Genomic DNA, 18,206 nt, shown 5'->3' on the forward strand with positions numbered 1-18,206 from the left:
AATTAATATCAACTGAAAGAATCAATTACACAATATATGGCTCTGACTGGACAGAGAGTCTCCAGCTTGCAAATGCTGGACAAAATAAATCAAATATGTGGTGAGAAAATAAGTTAAATTTATTGAAGTGCAAACTGTAACTTACAAAGCACACACACACGCACACACATACACAGAGCAACGGAGTGGGCTGGCTACGGTGCGGGGGGTGGGGTTTTGGGTGTCTACAGTAATATGGCTTATTAATTTCATGAGGTTATTTACTTACCCACGATGAAAAAAATAGCTCTGAATGAATAACAGCTGAGCAGAAGCGCTTGTCGACCGTCGCGGAGAAATACGCGCCTGGTCTGAACTGGGGGGCAGCGGATCATGTGGCCGTGACGCTTTGCAGCAGCTGGTGTGAACATGGCGTCATGCCGGCGTGAACCGGGCGGCCGCTGAAGCACCGCGAACGAAGCACGCTTCCTTTCGGCGCCTTTTGTTAACCGATAGTGCAGTTCAGACCAGACGCGAAGCATCGCGATCCTGCGCGGCCGTCTCTCGGCGCAGCGAGCAGAGTGCTAGGGGGATTTGAATGGGACTTAATGTATCGATACTCGTGGCTAAAAAAATCTATAAAATCACTCAGCCCATCCACCTCAAGGTTCGACGTGTTGTGCGTTCAGAGATGCTCTTCTGCATACCTTGGTTGTAACGAGTGGTTATTTGAGTTACTGTTGCCTTTCTATCAGCTCAAACCAGTCTGGCCATTCTCCTCTGACCTCTGGCATCAACAAGGCATTTGCGCCCACAGAACTGCCGCTCACTGGATATTTTCTCTTTTTCTGACCATTTTCTGTAAACCCTAGAGATGGTTGTGCGTGAAAATCCCAGTAGATCAGCAGTTTCTGAAATACTCAGACTAGCCCGTCTGGCACCAACAACCATGCCACGTTCAAAGTCACTTAAATCACCTTTATTCCCCATTCTGATGCTCAGTTTGAACTGCAGCAGATCGTCGTTGACCATGTCTACATGCCTAAATGCATTGAGTTGCTGCCATGTGATTAGCTGATTAGAAATTTGCGTTAACGAGCAGTTGGACAGTTGTACCTAATAAAGTGGCCAGTGAGTGTATAAGGGCTGTAACAGGCTTTTCATTTGTTAGTGGATCTATTTGACCATCTAGTGGTGGCTGAGTGTACTGTAGTTATGAGAAATACTATTAACTGGAGAAAGTCACCACCTATGAGGATTAATTCCACTGGTCATATGACCTTTCATCCTGGCAAAAGTTTTGATTATAGAGTGAAATACATTGAGCAACATTTTGCAAGCATGCTCAGATGAAACGTTAAAACCCATCATGTACAACTCTTTATAGTCAGTTGGACCATTTCTGACTCTAAAATTCATCTAGTTTTTACCAATGTATGCAGCTTAATAAGTGTCATCAGTGGTCTCAACCGCTTGCAGCTGCTTTGAGCAAAGACAGAGAGCAATGGCTTTTTTCATGTCGTAATATGAAAAACAACTCACGGTTTGGATACTGTTGCTGCACAAGTTTTTATTACAGATGCCAACTCACAGATCCACCACCTACTTTCTCCTTTTTGTCTTTGTAGTGTAGTTCACAAGTCATTTCATTTAAGTTTTCAAATAAGGGGAACATGAACACAGTGGTGCATTCAGGCATTCTTTATTCCTCTCATGTTGCATGGAGAATTAAGAAACTAAAACACTACAATACAATTACTGTATATGCTTAGGGGAACCCGCTGGAGGCTTCACTCTTCATCATGTGCTTTCTGTACGAAGGAAAAGTGTTAGATACAAATCATTAAAAGGTACTTATTCTGCATTGCATGATTCCAAGGAAGTTATTAATTAAAAGTTGCATTACTCTTAATGCTTGTTTACCTTAGCACCGATGTCACGGCTCTTTACTCTCAGCTTGTTGACCTGAGACTCTGCAATGTCGGCCCTCTCCTCTGCTTCCTCAAATTCATGCTGCAACTTGCGCAACTTGCCCAGATTTGCATTGGACTGTTCCTCCTAATGAATCAAGAAGGTGGAAAATTGGCATTGAGCCGGCTCATAGAGAGACAAATAAACCACATTTCACGAAATGAAGGTGCAGTATTTTTGCTTACAGCCTCCTCTGCAGTTCGTTTGTAGGATTTAACTTTCAGTTGCAGCTTATCCACCAGGTCCTGCAGACGGCTCAGATTCTTTTTGTCCTCCTCCGTCTGTTAAATGAGTCCACAAGACATTAAGTTTGTTAAAGCATAAGCTCTGATTTTTCGGTGAATGTCTGTCACAGGGTCATTGTAGCATGTACCTGGTAGGTGAGCTCCTTGATGCGCCTCTCGTACTTGCGGATACCTTTCACTGCGTCACTGCTCCTCTTTTGCTCCATATCCACCTCGTTTTCCAACTCTCTCACCTTGAAATGAACAGATATGAATGGAGATACATTGTATTGTATTGCAAGGCACCATGGGGAAGTTAGAAATACTCACCCTGGCCTCCAGCTTCTGGATCTGCTTCTTGCCACCTTTCATGGCTATTTGCTCTGCCTCATCCAGGCGGTGCTGCAGGTCTTTGATGGTTTGTTCCATGTTTTTCTTCATGCGCTCCAAGTGGGCGCTGGTGTCCTGTTCCTTCTTTAGCTCCTCTGCCATCATGGCAGCATCAGTAATGGCCTTCTTCGCCTTCTCCTCAGCATTTCTGCACTCCTGCACCGCCTCTTCCACCTCGTTCTGAAGCTGAGCTGTGTCATTCTCCAGCTTCTTCTTCTGGTTCAGCAGGCTGGTGTTCTGCACAGAATTTTATACTGGTCACTTATATATAGCATTCAACGTTAATATACTGAAATACCATGACATAATGATTTAACAGACCTGAGAGTGCAGCAGCTGAACCCGCTCAGTGACGTCCAGCAGCTCCTGCTCAGCCAGTTTACGACATCTCTCAGTCTGCTCCACCACAGACCTCAGCTCGTCGAGTTCAGCCTGCAGCAGGTTGTTACGTCTCTCCACAATGGTGATGTTCTCCTTAAGATCATCATTGCCACGGAGAGCATCATCCAGCTGCAGCTGTGCATCCTATTCAGAGAGATGTTTGGAAATCTTAAAATCCTTTCATTCATGAAAAGAAGAGAGGAAACATGCATATGCTCTATCGGACCTTCAGGTGAGCATGAACTCCCTTGAGCTGCTTCAGAGCCTCGGCTGCCTGTCTGTTGGCCAAACTCAGCTGGATCTCCATCTCATTGAGGTCTCCCTCCATTTTCTTTTTCACCCTGAGAGCCTCATTTCTGCTGCGTGTCTCAGCCTCCAGGGAGCTTTGCAGAGTGTCCACCACTCTCTGATGGTTACGCTTGGCCTGCTCCATCTCCTCATCTTTCTCCGTCAGCTTCCGCTCAATGTCAGCTTTCACCTGGTTGAACTCGAGCTGTGCTCGGAGGATCTTACTCTCTTCATGCTCGAGGGAACCCTGTTAAAAACAGCAAATACCAGTTTATCTTTTAAGCATCAGAAAGTTAATTACAGGCACGTACATCAGACAGCATTAACATTGCTCACCTCAGCTTCCTCCAGAGCAGATTGTATCTCGGCCTTCTCCTGTTCCAGCTGTTTACGGATCTTCTCCAGCTCGTGGATGCTCTTTCCTCCCTCACCAAGCTGCTCCGTCAAGTCAGATATTTCCTCTGTTTTGTACATATTCATTCATTTTAATATTGACACGATCTTCCCTCTGTATTCAGTGTTTAAATGTGGAATCATGTTTTAATCTTCCTACCTTGAAGATTCTTGTTTTCTCGTTTCATGGTCTCCAGGTGATCCAGAGATTCCTCATAGGAGTTCTTCAGTTTGAAGATCTCCGTGCTGAGGGAACGAGCCTCTTTCTGGGAACTTTCGAGCTCTGTCTGGGACTCCTCATATTTCTGCTTCCACTCAGCCAAGACCTATTTCAGTTAATTATACACACACTCGAGTTATACATTCAGAACATTATTCTGTTCTACAGTATACCTAACTGGAATGAGTCTTTGTCTTTTTAATATGTAAGTACCTTGTCAAAGTTTCTTTGTTTCTTGTCCAGAGCTGCAGCAGCAGCATTAGATCTCTCCACATCCACCATGAGATCCTCAATCTCACCCTGAAGCCTGTGTTTGGTTTTCTCCAGGGAGGAACCTTTAGCATTTGCAGCTTCAACAGCTTCTTCTGCATCCTGCAAGCGCTGAGCTAGCTTTTTCCTAATAGCAAAAATAAAAGTATCAACTCATCACCTTACAGATAAAATGGGGATATCAACAAATTCTCACTCCCAACTCGTCGAATACCAACGCTTGTTCAGTGGTCCTGAGCTTCAGACTATGACCCTTTTCCTACCCTTCTAGCGTCCGTTTTGGATATTTCTACTCGTTACATACATAATGACAAAAACGTTTCATTATGGTACATTTTAGGAAGCTGGGTTGACGAATCCTTACTTTGCCTCTTCCAGCTCCTCTGTTCTCTGGATGGCATCAGTTTCGTACTTGGTTCTCCACTGAGCCACCTCAGAGTTTGCCTTGGACATGCTGCGTTGAAGCTCAGCTTTGGCCTCCTGCTCCTCCTCAAACTGCTCCCGCAACAAATCGCAGTCATGGCGAGAGGACTGCACTGCATGGGCAAGTGCATTCTTGGCCTTTTGATAAAGAAACAAGTCATTTTTCCTGTGGATGCTGGGCTCCGTATTTTAAAAGCATTAGCTCTTAAAGAACTACTGTACCTTAACTTCCTCCTCGAGTTGTCTCTTGAGGTCTTCAATCTGCTGAGTGTAAGACTGCTTCCCTCTGGTCAGCTGAGAGATCAAAGAGTTCTTCTCATCCAGCTGCCTGGCAAACTCACCTGTAAAATAAAATAAGTTTGTACAACAAGTTGCAATGTCATACTGCATGTACTAATCTTCTGGGGTGCATTGCTAGTAGTCATGCATTAGAGACAGGAAAAAACGCCACTTAAACCGATTACCATTTTCTGTTTGAAGCTTTGCTTTTTGCATTATGAAGTCATTGATGGCCCGCTGGCCTTCCTCCGATTTTGTCTTGTATTCCGTCATTTGATCCTCCAGAGTGCGACACATTTTCTCCATGTTGGTCTAAGTAAAATTATTAATGATTAATATACAGTCATAACATGTATAAAATCCAAGAATTACGTATTAGTATTTTCTGTCTTCAAGAAATAGAAGAAGCTCCTAGGTTTATAATTACTGCACACATAAGTGGTAGCATTTTTCTTTTCAAACTCAACTGTAAGAACGCCAATTCAGCATATTTCATGAAATGTGAAAGAATGTGTTCATTAAACCTACTTTCATTTTGGCAACCGTCTCCATGTTGGACACCACATCATCCAGCTCCAGTCTGAGCTCGCTCTTTTCTTTCTCCAGCTTCTGCTTGACCCTTTGCAAGTTGTCAATCTGCTCTCCCAGGTCAGCCACGCTGTCCGCGTTCTTCTTTCTGAGTGCAGCGGCGGTGGCTTCATGCTGTAGCGTGGCCTCTTCAAGGTCCCTGCGCATTTTCTGATACTCAGCCTCCCTCTTCTTGTTCATCTCAATCTGGGCGGAGGTGGCTCCTCCGGCCTCCTCCAGCCTCTCGCTGATCTCCTCCAGCTCTCTGGCCAAGTCAGCCCTCTGTTTCTCCACCTTGGCCCGGGCAGCTCGCTCTGCCTCCAGCTCTTCCTCTAGCTCTTCAATGCGAGCCTTCATGAAATTCATCAGATGATTGTCATTCAAATTATAAACATGATGAAGAGATGATAGCCCAACAGATAGAACCTGTTTGTGCTGTTACCTGCAACTCCTTCAGTTTCTTCTGGAGTTGAGCACTCATGGCCTGTTCATCCTCAATCTTACTTAGCTGCTGGCTGATTTCAAAGTCTTTCCTACATTTGATGAAATAATGATCCACATTAGTAATCAACTGTTGTTGCGCAATGTCCATTGTGTTTTGGTTGTATAAGAAGTTTTACTTTTTGAGTTTTTCCTCCAGCTGCTGCTTGTCATTCTCCAGGTCCATCAAATTTTCTTGGGTTAACTTTAAATCCCCTTCCAATTTTCTCTTGGCTCTTTCCAGATCCATTCTCACTTTCTTCTCTTGCTCCAACGATCCTTCAAGCTATCACACAAACCATTTCTTACATTGCTGCATGAACTGTGCCTCCAGAACTTGAGATTTAGTCACAAATACCATTGTACTCACATCATCGACTTGCTGCTCCAGCTTGGTTTTGGCCTTGGTCAGACAGTTGACTTTGTCCTCCTCAGTCTGCAGGTCATCCAGTGTTTGCTGATGAGCCTCTTGAAGAGCTTTCTTCTCTTTGGTCAACTTAGCAATGATTTCATCCAAAGCTGCCATCTCTTCAGTCAGGTTTTTAACCTTAAAAAAGAGATTGCAGATCAGGAATATAGAAACAATCTTCATTCGTAACTGGTCTTGAAACCTACAATAGCTCTTCTTTATTTACTGATTGTATCCACTTGTGTGGGCAGGTATAGCCTATAATGGAATTTGCAACCTTCCACACTCTGAACAACAGCCTTTTTGCTGAAAACAGTTGCCTCCTGTGGTTGAAAGTGAAACCATGAGTGTAGTCCACTCATACAGCTCCTAAAGTATTCGCCAAATTGTTCAGTTTGCCAACATGATACGAATGCTATGGCCAGTTACTCTAGTGTCAGTTAGTTTAATCCTTGTGCTTGCCAGAACTCTTTAATCTTGTTTTTTTCCTGCCTTGCCTAGTGCCTTGCGAGTCTGCTTCCCAGGCAACAGCTGAGCCGTCTCTGCTGACCCTGCTCCCTCATAATCCCTGGACTATCGTCTTTCATTTCTCAAATAAAGCTGCTTGTGAAACTTTGAAACCATCTGCTGCACCTTGTTCTCTGTGGCATGCTTTTCCTTTTCCACTTTAGCCAGAGTCAGCTCCAGATCATCAATGTCCTTCTTGAGTTCTGAACACTCATCCTCCAGCTTTCTCTTCTTTGCAGTCAATTCTGAATTCATCTCTTCTTCATCTTCCAATCTCTCTGTCAGCTCTTTGGCTTTGGCCTCCAGCTGGATCTTACTCTTGATCAGACCCTCACAGCGCTCCTCAGCATCTGAAAGATTGTCTTGTTCCTGCAAACAGTAGATTTGACAAAAGTTAATCATCACATTTTTTTGTAAGTAAATTGCTGTGTCAGGTAAACAGAATGGCTGCTCTTACAGATTGAATGTGGAGCTGCAGGTCGTTCTTCTCTTGGAGAAGGGTGACCATTTTTTCCTCCAGTTCTTTTCTGCGGGCCTCAGATTTAGCAAAAGCCTCTTTGAGCTTCAAAAACTCCTCCTTCATGTTTGCCATCTCCTTCTCAGTCTCAGCTGATTTCAGCAGAGGTTTGATCTTGAAGTACATCTTCATCCAGGGCCAATTCTTGACCCCCATGAAAGCTCGCACGTTCCACTGGATCACCAGTAAGGAATCCCTGTTGACAAAATCAGTAACTTTGAATACATTTTTCTGTACCTTGTCTTGCCTTTTCCTTTTTGTTTTTTTCAGCAAATGTTAAATGTGAAGCACCAACCTGCGCTCAACAATTTTCTGGAACTCAATTCTGGCGAGTACTCCTCTAGATCTCGCTTGAATTCCTGTGATGATGAGAGAGAGACGATCGTCTCTCATCTCCTCAAGGGTACCAAGCAGACCAGCTTTGAAGAACACCTGAAATTGACAGTTTTTCATCATGTGCCTTCCTGGCACAATTATTTTTACCCAGCCTTCAACCCTCCACTTTGTAAACATAACCAACCTTTGTGTGTCCCAGTTTATACTGCTCGTGGTCAATATCCAAAGAGCCCAAAAGCTTTTCTGCTCCTTTCTTATTGTCAATGAACTGTCCCTCGGGGATAGCATTAGGGTTTAGGATGCGATATCTGAAATGGTACAACCATAACGTCATCATGATCATTGAATGAATTTGAAAGTAAATTACAACAACAAATAGAGTACATATCACAAGCTGAACCACTCAAGATCATGTTCCTAATCTGGTTGGTTTACGGCATGCCCAGCCTTCTTCTGGGGTCTGGCGGACACAGGGACTGGAACAGAGCATTGCAAGATTTGTGAAAGAGCAAATAAACTTTGTTTTTCTTGCCTTTGTTTGAAGTCTCCATACTGGATCCGATTTGGGAATCCCTTCCTACAGATTCTGATACCTTCCAGCACACCGTTACAGCGCAGCTGATGCATGACCAGAGGATTTTCCATCGCCCCGGGAGTCTTGGTCTCATTGGGGATGAGGCAGCGTACAAAGTGCGGGTGTGTTGACCTGAGATTGGTCATCAGTTTGTTCAAGTTCTCCTGTAATTAAAGACAATAAATATGAATAGGTCCCATATAGCAAATTTAGGACTTACACCAAATCTTTGACGTATTTTACCCTGTGCAGTGCAGATACAGTCTGGAAGGAGGAACCTTTCTTCTTTCCTCCCTTCTTTCCCCCAGCATCTTGTTTCAAATGGAAGTTGCAGATATTTAAGTGTAATTGTCATTTTCTTCCTTGTCAATATTCAACGTAATTCTCAGGTGAATAATCGGGGTGGTCAAAGATCCCTTACCTGAATCTGCACCAGCATACCCGGCAAACAGGACACCCAGTAACTTCAGGTTTGACTTTTGAAACAGTCCGACCACAGTCTCATTCAGTGGGTCCTTGTTCTTCACCAGCCAGTTACCGATATTGTAATCAACAGTACCAGCATAGTGAACCAGGGAGAAATGAGCCTCTGGTTTCCCCTTAACTACCCTGGGCTTCTGGAAGTTGGGACTTTTGCCCAGATGATTGTCATACAGTTTGGCTTTAAATGTTGCATCGCTGGCTTTGGGGAACATGCACTCCTCTTCAAGGATGGACATGATTCCCATGGGCTGAAGGAAGGAATTGATTACAATGAATTGCTTGTAATCTTGTGACAAATAATTGCTTAGGTTTGTTATTTGAATTCTGAAATCCAATTTAACTCTGCACCAACCTTCTCAATGAGCTCAATGCAGGCCGCCAAGTCCATTCCAAAGTCAATGAACTCCCACACAATGCCCTCTTTTTTGTACTCTTCTTGTTCCAGCACAAACATGTGGTGGTTGAAGAACTGCTGCAGCTTCTCATTTGTGTAGTTGATGCACAGTTGCTCAAATGTGTTGAACTGGGAAGAGCATTCAGTGAGAGAAGTTAGAGAAAGTATATTTTATACTCAAGTCTCAAGTCTAAAACCTTTACTCACGTCAAAGATCTCAAATCCAGCAATGTCCAGCACACCGATGAAGTACTGGCGAGGTTGCTTGGTTTCCAGGGAGTGGTTGATTCTCACCACCATCCACAAAAACATTTTCTCGTACACTGACTTGGCCAGCGCACCAATGGAGTAGTTCACCTAGATAATTGCATAATATCGTTAACATAAACTTTTTAACTTGCGTTTTTCTGCAAGCCCAGAAATTTTTCAGTGGCGCCCACTTTCAACTCACCTGCTGCACATTTTGACCTTTGGTAACCCACTCGTTTCCTACTTTCACTCTTGGGTGACACAGGCCCTTGATGAGGTCAGCAGAGTTCAAACCCATCAAATACGCAACTTTGTCTGTATCTGTAATGGATTTTGTTCAAGAGAAGACTTTACTAGATTGTTCTTTGTCAAAAGTCATGAAAGGGTGGCAGTTCTACTCTTGTTTACGAGAATGAAAGTAAGCTGTAGATGATCCTTTACCCTCTGTGCCGTCAGACTCTGCTTGCTCTTCCCTCTGCTTCTGTTTGAACTTCATGTTTCCGTAATGCATGATGGCACCAATCATCTTGTAGATGCCGTTCTTCTCCTCTTGAGTGAAACCCAGGACGTCGAAAGCTTCCTAAAACAACAAAAAAAAGCATTTGAGTTAGTTGTAAAACTTCATGTTGGAGTTTTTAACAAGCCTTCTGTTTCACTTACATCAGTGGCTATCAGCTCGTCTGCATCATCAATGGAGGCTACAGTTGTCTCTCCTTGGGAAATGAAGGCGTAGTCAAAGGGGTTGTTGGTGATCAGCAGCATATCTGTCAAAGAAACATCATTTCAGTCAAAGTGTGTGTGTGTGTGTGTGTGTGTGTGAGACGTTTCTTTAAGTTCAACTCTCTTCTATATTTCATCCTGTGCTCACCCAGCAGCTCTGGTTTCTTTTGGGACAGAATCTGATAGAAGATGTGGTAGTCTCTCTCTGCCTTGAGCTGATAAGTGACACGGGATTTTTCCAGCAGATCTGACAAAAGTGACAATGAGGGGTGTTAATAGTTCACATTCTCCCAGGTGATTGAACGGCACAATGGAAATGTCCTCGTCACACTCTGCTTACATGTCTCAATGTCAGCAGAAGACAACTTTCCACTCACACCAAAGTGGATTCGGATGAATTTACCCTGTGAGAGGGGAGAAAAGTACATTAAGATCGAACCAATAAAAAAAATGTGACTTAAAGAAAAAGTCACAGATTTCGTTTTACTACTCTGGAATTTTGTAACTGTGAGCTGGTCTGAGATTAAAGCATCAACAGGGAGGAAATCTCGGTTTGTTAGGCTCAATAGCAGCACCTGTTTAATAAAAATGAGTAATAAGAAAGCTCACAAATCTGGAAGAGTTGTCATTTCTGATGGTCTTTGCATTCCCAAATGCCTCCAGAGCAGGGTTGGCCTGGATGATTTGATCCTCTAGGGTACCCTAAAGATTCAATAGATGCAAAATTTAGGACAGAAAACTTAATTTATGCTCATTGTATTTTTGTATCATAACATTAAACCAACCTTTTTCTCCTGAGCAGCATCCTTCTTGCCAGTAGCGGCTGCGATGCTGGCAAAGTACTGGATGACTCTCTTGGTGTTCACAGTCTTTCCTGCACCAGATTCTCCACTATGGATGAAAGCAAATGTGAACTGAACAAGTCATGAAGATGAAACATAATCAGATGAGACGTTTAAGAATTACTTACGTGATAAGGACAGACTGGTTTTCTCTGTCTGCAAGATTTTAGACAATATTCTGTTATCTATAAATGTTTGGATGTTGTCAGAGAGATGTTGTAACAAAGTGCTACATCGGAGGTGAGAGGAAAGAGCTGCAGATACCTGCTAGCATGTACTGATAGGCGTTGTCAGAGATGGAGTAGATGTGAGGAGGAGCTTCTGTCCTCTTCTTTCCTCTGTATGCATTGACCACTGCCTGATCGTACACTGGCAGCCACTTGTAGGGGTTGACGGTCACACAGAACAGCCCTGAGTAGGTCTGCGGACAAAGACACATGAAGAACGTCTTTCTTTCTTGGACTGAAGATTTCACGCAGTGGGAAGAACAGCACATCTGTGTTCACTACTCACATAGATCATCCACGCTGCGTAGCGCTCTTTGAGGTTAAACAGCACAGCAGGTTCATGGAGGAAGGTGAACATCGCCATGTCCTCAATTTTATCGAACTTTGGCGGGTTCTGAGGGTGGATATCTTCCTCCTTATGGGTTACAGTCTGCAAAGATTTACCGTAGAGCATATCTCAGTTCAATCTGTTGTCATTTAAAGGATACAGTCACAGTAAATATCAGACATACTTTTCCAAACTCAGTTTCAACAGTGGCTTTGTTGCCCTCTCTGCTGGTGACTTTGGCTTTAACGTACTCCACCTCAGGGTCGGGCACAAAACACTCCCTCTTTATGTCAAAGATTCGAGTCTGGGCCTCCAGACGCTCCTTATCTGACTTTCTCAGGAAGGAAGCGGCGGGACCAAACTCCGCCATGAGGGCGTCGCCTGACATCTTGAAAGCTGCGAACCAAGAACATGGTTTGAAGAATTTTGATTACATGGTCCCTGAAGTAGCAATTCTATGGTTTAGTATTTGCCATTACATATGATCTATGATAAACAACAATATCAGCTGTGTTTATTTCTATTTGCATATAATTCAAAGAAATGCTTCAGAAACTACCAGCAGACAAAATAATGTTAGTTTGAGTGTATTCATTTTTATACGTTGATTTTATTTTGAAAACAAACAGCATGCAGCTATTTACCAGTTTCTTCTCTCTCTCTCTCTCCCTTAATTGATTAGGTGCTGTGTGTCTAGAAAGAAACAACAAAAGAGTAATTTTCAACGCCTAATGTGATGGTGAATAGAAGTCTTGTGTGAAATGTGTGTCTACTTACGTGCAGATGCTGTGTCCCCGTCCTGCCTCCTCTTTGTGAACCCCTCTTTATATCCATCCAGGAGGCAGAGCTCTGACACCCAGCCAACCTATTAGTGGAGAGCAAGAAAACAAAGGACGCTGATCAAAAAAAGTAAGATCTGTATTTGGAGATACAGGTGTGGACAACAATAACTCATGCAACCATTGGCCAGTGAATTGAAACTGATGAGCCGGTCTTGGATCTGCTTCTATTTTCGTTGTGTCCTTCAATTCACTGAGAAGTTTACTAATTCTAAAAGATAAAACATATTTTAGCTGATATATGAAGTTGATGTTATAATCATTATATAGGGACACCCATACAGTTTGAATCATTTGCAAATGTCTTGTATTTTATTGTGCTAAGCAAATGTTATGCATGAATTAATTTCACCTGGGTAATTGTGACACATAATGTAATCAATGCATCTGGTCAAAAGTGATTACTGATGCATTTAAAAAGGAATAAACAGAGGATATTAATTACATAAAAGTCTGAGTTTCATTATACTTTTTAAACATTTTCATTATACTTTTTTAAACTAAAGACTATTGCACATGTCGGTCTGACACTATCATTGTCTACAAGCTATTGTCTGTCTTCTATTATCATGGAGGACAAAGATAAACTTGTGAATGTTTGACTTGGATTCCGTCTGCTGGCCCTTGTTTCCATCCCAGTGGACATCAGCCAACCACCCTCCATTTATAACAAAGGTTGGACAGCTGCCTGCTTCCAAAGGCCTCAGTGGCCATACTGTAAATAAATACAGGTCATAAGGAACACTTATCAAGTCCCCCATGTACACATTATAAGTGGCAACATGCCGATGCTTGTAATAACTCTCACGTTAACGCGGGACATCCTTAAATCAGGTGTTTATTGAGTGGACCACCTGAAGACCTCCTCAAGAAGCACAAAAGCCCTTTTGACTTTAACAGCTTCACACTTTCAACTTCAGACCTTGTAGGTCTTGACAGTTGGTTGTCTACACCCAGTGTACCATTCCTCATCATGTCAAGGACAATGCCGAGGCTGTCATTCCCAGCTGTCTTGTGTCCTTTCGTGTCATCACCCATATTGGTGCGCTGTGAGACTCCTTACTGGTCTTTTGTTCAAGTTGGTACTGAGACGGATGAGGCAGCTGGTTAAGGCATGTCATGGCTCATAGTTGTTTTGGGGTTTATGTGTTAATTTTCTTTATTAGATTAGAAATCCATTTTATTTTGAAGGATTCATTAACAATCTGTTTAGCGCCAATTTCATAAATGATGCTTAGTAGTATTATGTCTTGTATAATGTTTTAAGGAGCTGTCTATTATCTATTAGTCATCTCTATTTCTGCACATGAATGCAAAATCTGTATCTGAAACATTCTGATTTCTGTTTGTTTATCAAATAGCAAAACTAATTAATAAAAATAAATTATATATATTTATATATATATATATATATATTTATATTTATATATATATATGGCCCTGTGATAGACTGGCGTCCTGTCCAGGGTGTACCCTGCCTTCGCCCAATGACAGCTGGGATTGGCTCCAGCCCCCCCGTGACCCTAAATACAGGATAAGCGGTAGAAAATGGATGGATGGATGGATATATATATATGAATTTATATTATTATTATATATATTATTAAATCATTTGAGACAATGATGATCATCTGACAATGATTGAGCTTTGTATTGCCTTCAAAAAAGCTTGAAACTGGATACTATGATAATAGTAACTGGATAAAATCTCACTTAAACTTCAACTCCAGTCTGATGGCTCAAATTGTTAATCAAACTGTAAAAATGTACTTTTGTTTTGCCACAATAGCCCTGTGCTTATAGGGTGTTAAAGAGTTTAAAAATGTGGTGACATTCAGGGAAATTTGTTGAGAGTTTCATCTCTGTAGGTTATGAAGCTACAGCAAGCAGACGATTAGCTTAGCTTCACATAAAGACCGGAAACAAGGCAAAACAGCTCTCCCTGCTCCCTGCTGATTGTAGCTTCATGTCCATCATACTGAGTGTTATCATCAAACTCATAGAAAGCAAATAAGTGTGTTTCCCAAAAGGAGTTGACACACAGGGACAACATGGATTACTGCCACATTGATTTTCACCATTATTTTTCAAATCTCTTACAAGTCCCCACACTTTTTGGAAGCGTAATACCGAAAACTACTTTGACAACAAGCCAGAGCGGTGAGAGGTGTTTATGGCCCATTGTCTCCTTCTTTTTGTCCTTGAGCTCAGAGATAACCACATGACGTTCACAAAGCTGCTACAAATGTCTTTGGCATGATCAAAAGGTAAAGTGACACTCGCACCCTCACACTTACTGGCTTGGTCTCATGCTCACATACCAGATATTAATCTTCAGCGGACACATCCTGCACTGGGACTTCTGCAGTTCTGTCCATTAAAAACACTGTTTGACCAAAAGAGAGGATGTGTTCGGTAATCGGCTGCTGAACATTTCTTCCCACAATTCCAACCCTGTAAATTTGTCAAAATAATAATAATTGAATATTTGGAGTCTCTGAATAGATGAATTGGCATTTTGCAAACATCTTTTTTGTGTTTTTCTTTCTTCTTTTTCCCATGGCGTTAAGATTGAGAGGATAAGACAATAAATGTTTAGTGTGAACATCATGACAGTTGCAGCTGTTATTCAGTATGCAGGTCATCACCCTATATATTGGCACTAACTGCCACTTCAGAGTGTAACTCCACACTCCTTGTTGGCCGGACAGTGTTTCCTTCCATTTACCCTTGAGGACAAAGATAACCCTGTGAAATTGTTTTAACGTCAATTAAAAGCACTCTTTGTCCCTGCCACCCATTGTGTGTGTGTGTGTGTGTGTGTGTGTGTGTGTGTGTGTGTGTGTGTGTGTGTGTGTGTGTGTGTGTGTGTGTGTGTGTGTGTGTGTGTGTGTGTGAGTGTGTGTGTGTGTGTTTGGGGGGGAAGCTTTATTTTCTTTTCATTTGATTAAAATGCAAGTCTGATTAAAAGACAAGCTAACACAATATTTCATCAGCTATTCAGGTCAAGATAATACAAAGTAATCCCTGTCAACAGCTCTCAAGTCAGCTGCCTTGATTTAATAGCTGCTGTTAAATTGGGTTTAGTTCTCGAACCAAAATACTCATCTAAACTTAATCTACTACCATCTTTTGACAACATAAACTAACATCTTGTGCTAAGATCCACTTGAAGAGTGTGGACGATGTTTGGATTTACAAGTGGCTCCAGTCAACACGGGGATCAAACCAGCTACGTCTGCACCATGCGAGGTGTAAAGCTGTCTACAAGGTGAAAATGTGTCTCAGGCCTAACTGGAGATGGTATCTGCTCCTCCAAGACCCCTGTGTTGCATAACAAGAGCTTTTCAACACTTGATGCCCTGAGTCGTCTAATTGGCCTTCACATAGTTCCCCCTGTCTGCAGTCCTATTCTCAGCTGCTGTATGAAGAGTTGGCCTCTGACATCGTCTTTTTCCGCTGTCACCTTTCGAGTCAGCCGACTGATATGTCTGTCTAGCAACATTTAGGCAATAACTTCTGAAAAAATATGAAAAAAGAGAGTGTTATTTTGTAAGAACAAGATGAGAACAGATAAGCAGGACTGTGTGGAAGGTATGACATACATGTTAACATTTGCATACTGGCACAAAACTCAAAGTACAGCTGAGGTTTTTGGTACACAGAAGTCTTCAAGTGAGACTTCTGACTACAAAATACACCAAATATTTCAAGCTGACTTCTGAATTACAACGAGCAGTCTCAATGTAAATAACAAGGTGCTGAGTTCAGTGCTGCAGCTCTTAAATTTATTATGTGAGGGGGTAAAGGTCAAGAAAGCTGTCAAGTGCTTCAGGGAAATATCAGAGACCCTCCACCAGGTGATAACGTGGTCTTTGTGACTGGAGAAAGTATGACAACCTATATATGATCTTGCCCTGCACTCTAACTTTCACAGCTCCGCACCTCATGTTTGGAGCGCCGCTCTAACCTTGAGGGCATTCTTCTGCTACCAGGGTGGAACATACCAATCTGGTGTGAGACTCATTCTCAGCTGTCTTAACATCTCTCCTGCTGCGTTGCTTTGTCTGCACACAAAGACGGACGGTTAGCTGATGCTAACGGCCACTTATGTCATGCTGTCGCTGCATTGAGATGTCTGGATTCTGAAAAATTAGTGGCCAGAGGGCAGAATAAATCTTCCTCAATGTAAATTATAGGAAGGTGTGACACAACTTTACTGTCACACTTTCTGTACTAAGAATATTAATGAAACTGCAGGCTAAATATTTTATCCAGAGCCGAAGAATCCTTTACAACCAAAAATGTTGCAGTGAACATGTCACCTCAAGGCAGCATATAGGACATTTGAAAAAAAGAGATTTTGACTTTGAAAAAGGTAAAATACAGTAACAGAACAATGTTTGACATCAGTGCCACTTAGGCACAATCAAAACAGCATACACGTAAATATAACTCAACTTTGAGCAACATGATCAATAAACTGCTAGACTAAGAGGGGGAAACCCTGCTTAATAACCACAAACTAAGAGGTAATTTGCCTGATTCTACAGATAACTAAACTGCTTGTCAAGAGTCTCTCTCCATTGCAGGATTGTCTGTCCTGATGCTGGACAGTACCACTTCCTCTCAACTGGGTATGGCCAGTGCTCTTATTTTTGGACTGACCACAAGTACCACACTGATAATGTTAGCCCTCTTTAAATTGTTGTTTTTTTGGTGGCTCCCCTCTTGCCACATGCTCCTGGTCTTCAAGCGCTGCCTTTTGCTGTCTCCATTTTCTATTAGGATTGAAGTCTCCCAAGGACTGATCCGATGATTTTGATGCTGGAGATGTTGTATAATGATATGAGGCTGAAGGGTGGTATCACCAAGAACCCGCCAGGGTATGGGGCTGGTGGTACGAGCCTCTGTTGGTTCCAGCTTTTTTCTGACCTGTCGCCGTGATTCACCACACGGAAATGATTCCATGCCGGCTCATTAACATAGTAAAATGAGGGCGTGTACAGGGCGGGATTCAGGTACGCACACTTGTAGGTGATCCTGTGATTTATAAAAGGAACATTGAGTACAGCTTGCAAACTTTGGCCAACAATCTTTTGTATATATATTTTTTTTAATAGTTTAATAGTTTAGTTTGGTTTACTTCATTCCAACAATATTTATATTTATCAAGTGAAGCTGGTCAAATGAATGTTGGACGCCAAAAAAATCTCTCACCAAGAAGATGCTGTGGTGTTGTTTATGGTAACCAAATTAGTCTGGTCCTGTATCATCTGGCTGTCTTCAAGCAGTTGTTTCACATGGCAGTAAGTTTGCACAATTGACTGTGGAATAGGCAAAGTTTTACCCTTGCAGTCTTTTGGCCTATTTCTTGCCAGCTGATACTCTTTCAGAAGCCTGAAGGAAACGCATTCTGAAACTCTGTTGGTATCGGGTCTCTGGGCAGCCTGACCATGGGTCATGTATAGTCTGAAAGAAAAAGCCAATGTAATTAATATTGTACATTGGACAATTCCAGTCTGCAAATTTGATTGGTGAGGCGTATAATGAGTTAAGTACAACATGTTCCACTATAGGTCAGTTAACCTTTCAGTTACTTGTTTACCAGGTGCAGAGCCACTCCGTTTCCTGGAAGCTCTCCATGGCCCCGGCAAAGTCTTCTTTTTAGATTTCAGGGTATATTTGCTGGGAGACTTGTCCATGGCATGTAAGCTGGAAAATCAATAACCGTCTGCACTTTTTCGGCTAGCAGACGCACCTGCCCCTGACCTACTTGTTTACCTAAATAAGTAACGGTGGCCTTGCCGAATTCACATTTCGCCAGGTTTAATGTGAGCGAGGCATCGCGGAGACGGCTGAAAATAAGGGACAGCGTGTGCAAATGACTGGACCAGGAGGAGGAATAAGCAACGA

General features: G+C 42.4%; 1 protein-coding gene across 1 annotated transcript; it reads right to left on the reverse strand.

The window, feature by feature from the left end:
• Positions 1–1,639: 1,639 nt before the first annotated feature.
• On the reverse strand, positions 1,640–12,110 carry LOC311029146 (myosin-6-like). The gene is made up of 38 exons (XM_084034116.1): positions 12,096–12,110; positions 11,636–11,847; positions 11,410–11,553; positions 11,161–11,317; positions 11,025–11,052; positions 10,840–10,945; positions 10,664–10,756; positions 10,395–10,458; positions 10,203–10,301; positions 9,995–10,098; positions 9,776–9,914; positions 9,537–9,655; positions 9,293–9,442; positions 9,044–9,214; positions 8,630–8,939; positions 8,452–8,519; positions 8,167–8,372; positions 7,819–7,942; positions 7,594–7,730; positions 7,239–7,494; positions 6,908–7,150; positions 6,236–6,412; positions 6,006–6,151; positions 5,828–5,918; positions 5,347–5,736; positions 5,004–5,130; positions 4,762–4,880; positions 4,481–4,677; positions 4,060–4,243; positions 3,787–3,952; positions 3,570–3,694; positions 3,172–3,480; positions 2,886–3,089; positions 2,505–2,801; positions 2,324–2,428; positions 2,136–2,231; positions 1,903–2,037; positions 1,640–1,790 (listed from the first exon to the last, which is right to left on the reverse strand). Exons 2-38 carry the CDS (start codon positions 11,837–11,839, stop codon positions 1,770–1,772), a joined length of 5,811 nt encoding a protein of 1,936 aa, XP_083890242.1. The 5' UTR covers positions 11,840–11,847; positions 12,096–12,110; the 3' UTR covers positions 1,640–1,769.
• Between the last annotated feature and the right edge of the window lie 6,096 nt (positions 12,111–18,206).

The sequence above is a fragment of the Eutrigla gurnardus genome, assembly GCF_963514095.1.
Source record: "Eutrigla gurnardus genome assembly, chromosome: 18".
NCBI classification, from domain to species: Eukaryota; Metazoa; Chordata; class Actinopteri; order Perciformes; family Triglidae; genus Eutrigla; species Eutrigla gurnardus.

What these genes read in the sequence shown, in the direction of transcription:
- LOC311029146 (XM_084034116.1), bottom strand. Translation starts at nt 11,839, where the DNA reads ATGTCAGGCGACGCCCTCATGGCGGAGTTTGGTCCCGCCGCTTCCTTC. An exon ending in ACGAGCTGATAGCCACTGAT is followed by an intron (nt 9,915 to 9,994) that starts GTAAGTGAAACA and finishes TTGTTGTTTTAG; the next exon opens with GAAGCTTTCGACGTCCTGGG. An exon ending in AGAAACTGAAGGAGTTGCAG is followed by an intron (nt 5,737 to 5,827) that starts GTAACAGCACAA and finishes AATTTCATGAAG; the next exon opens with GCTCGCATTGAAGAGCTAGA.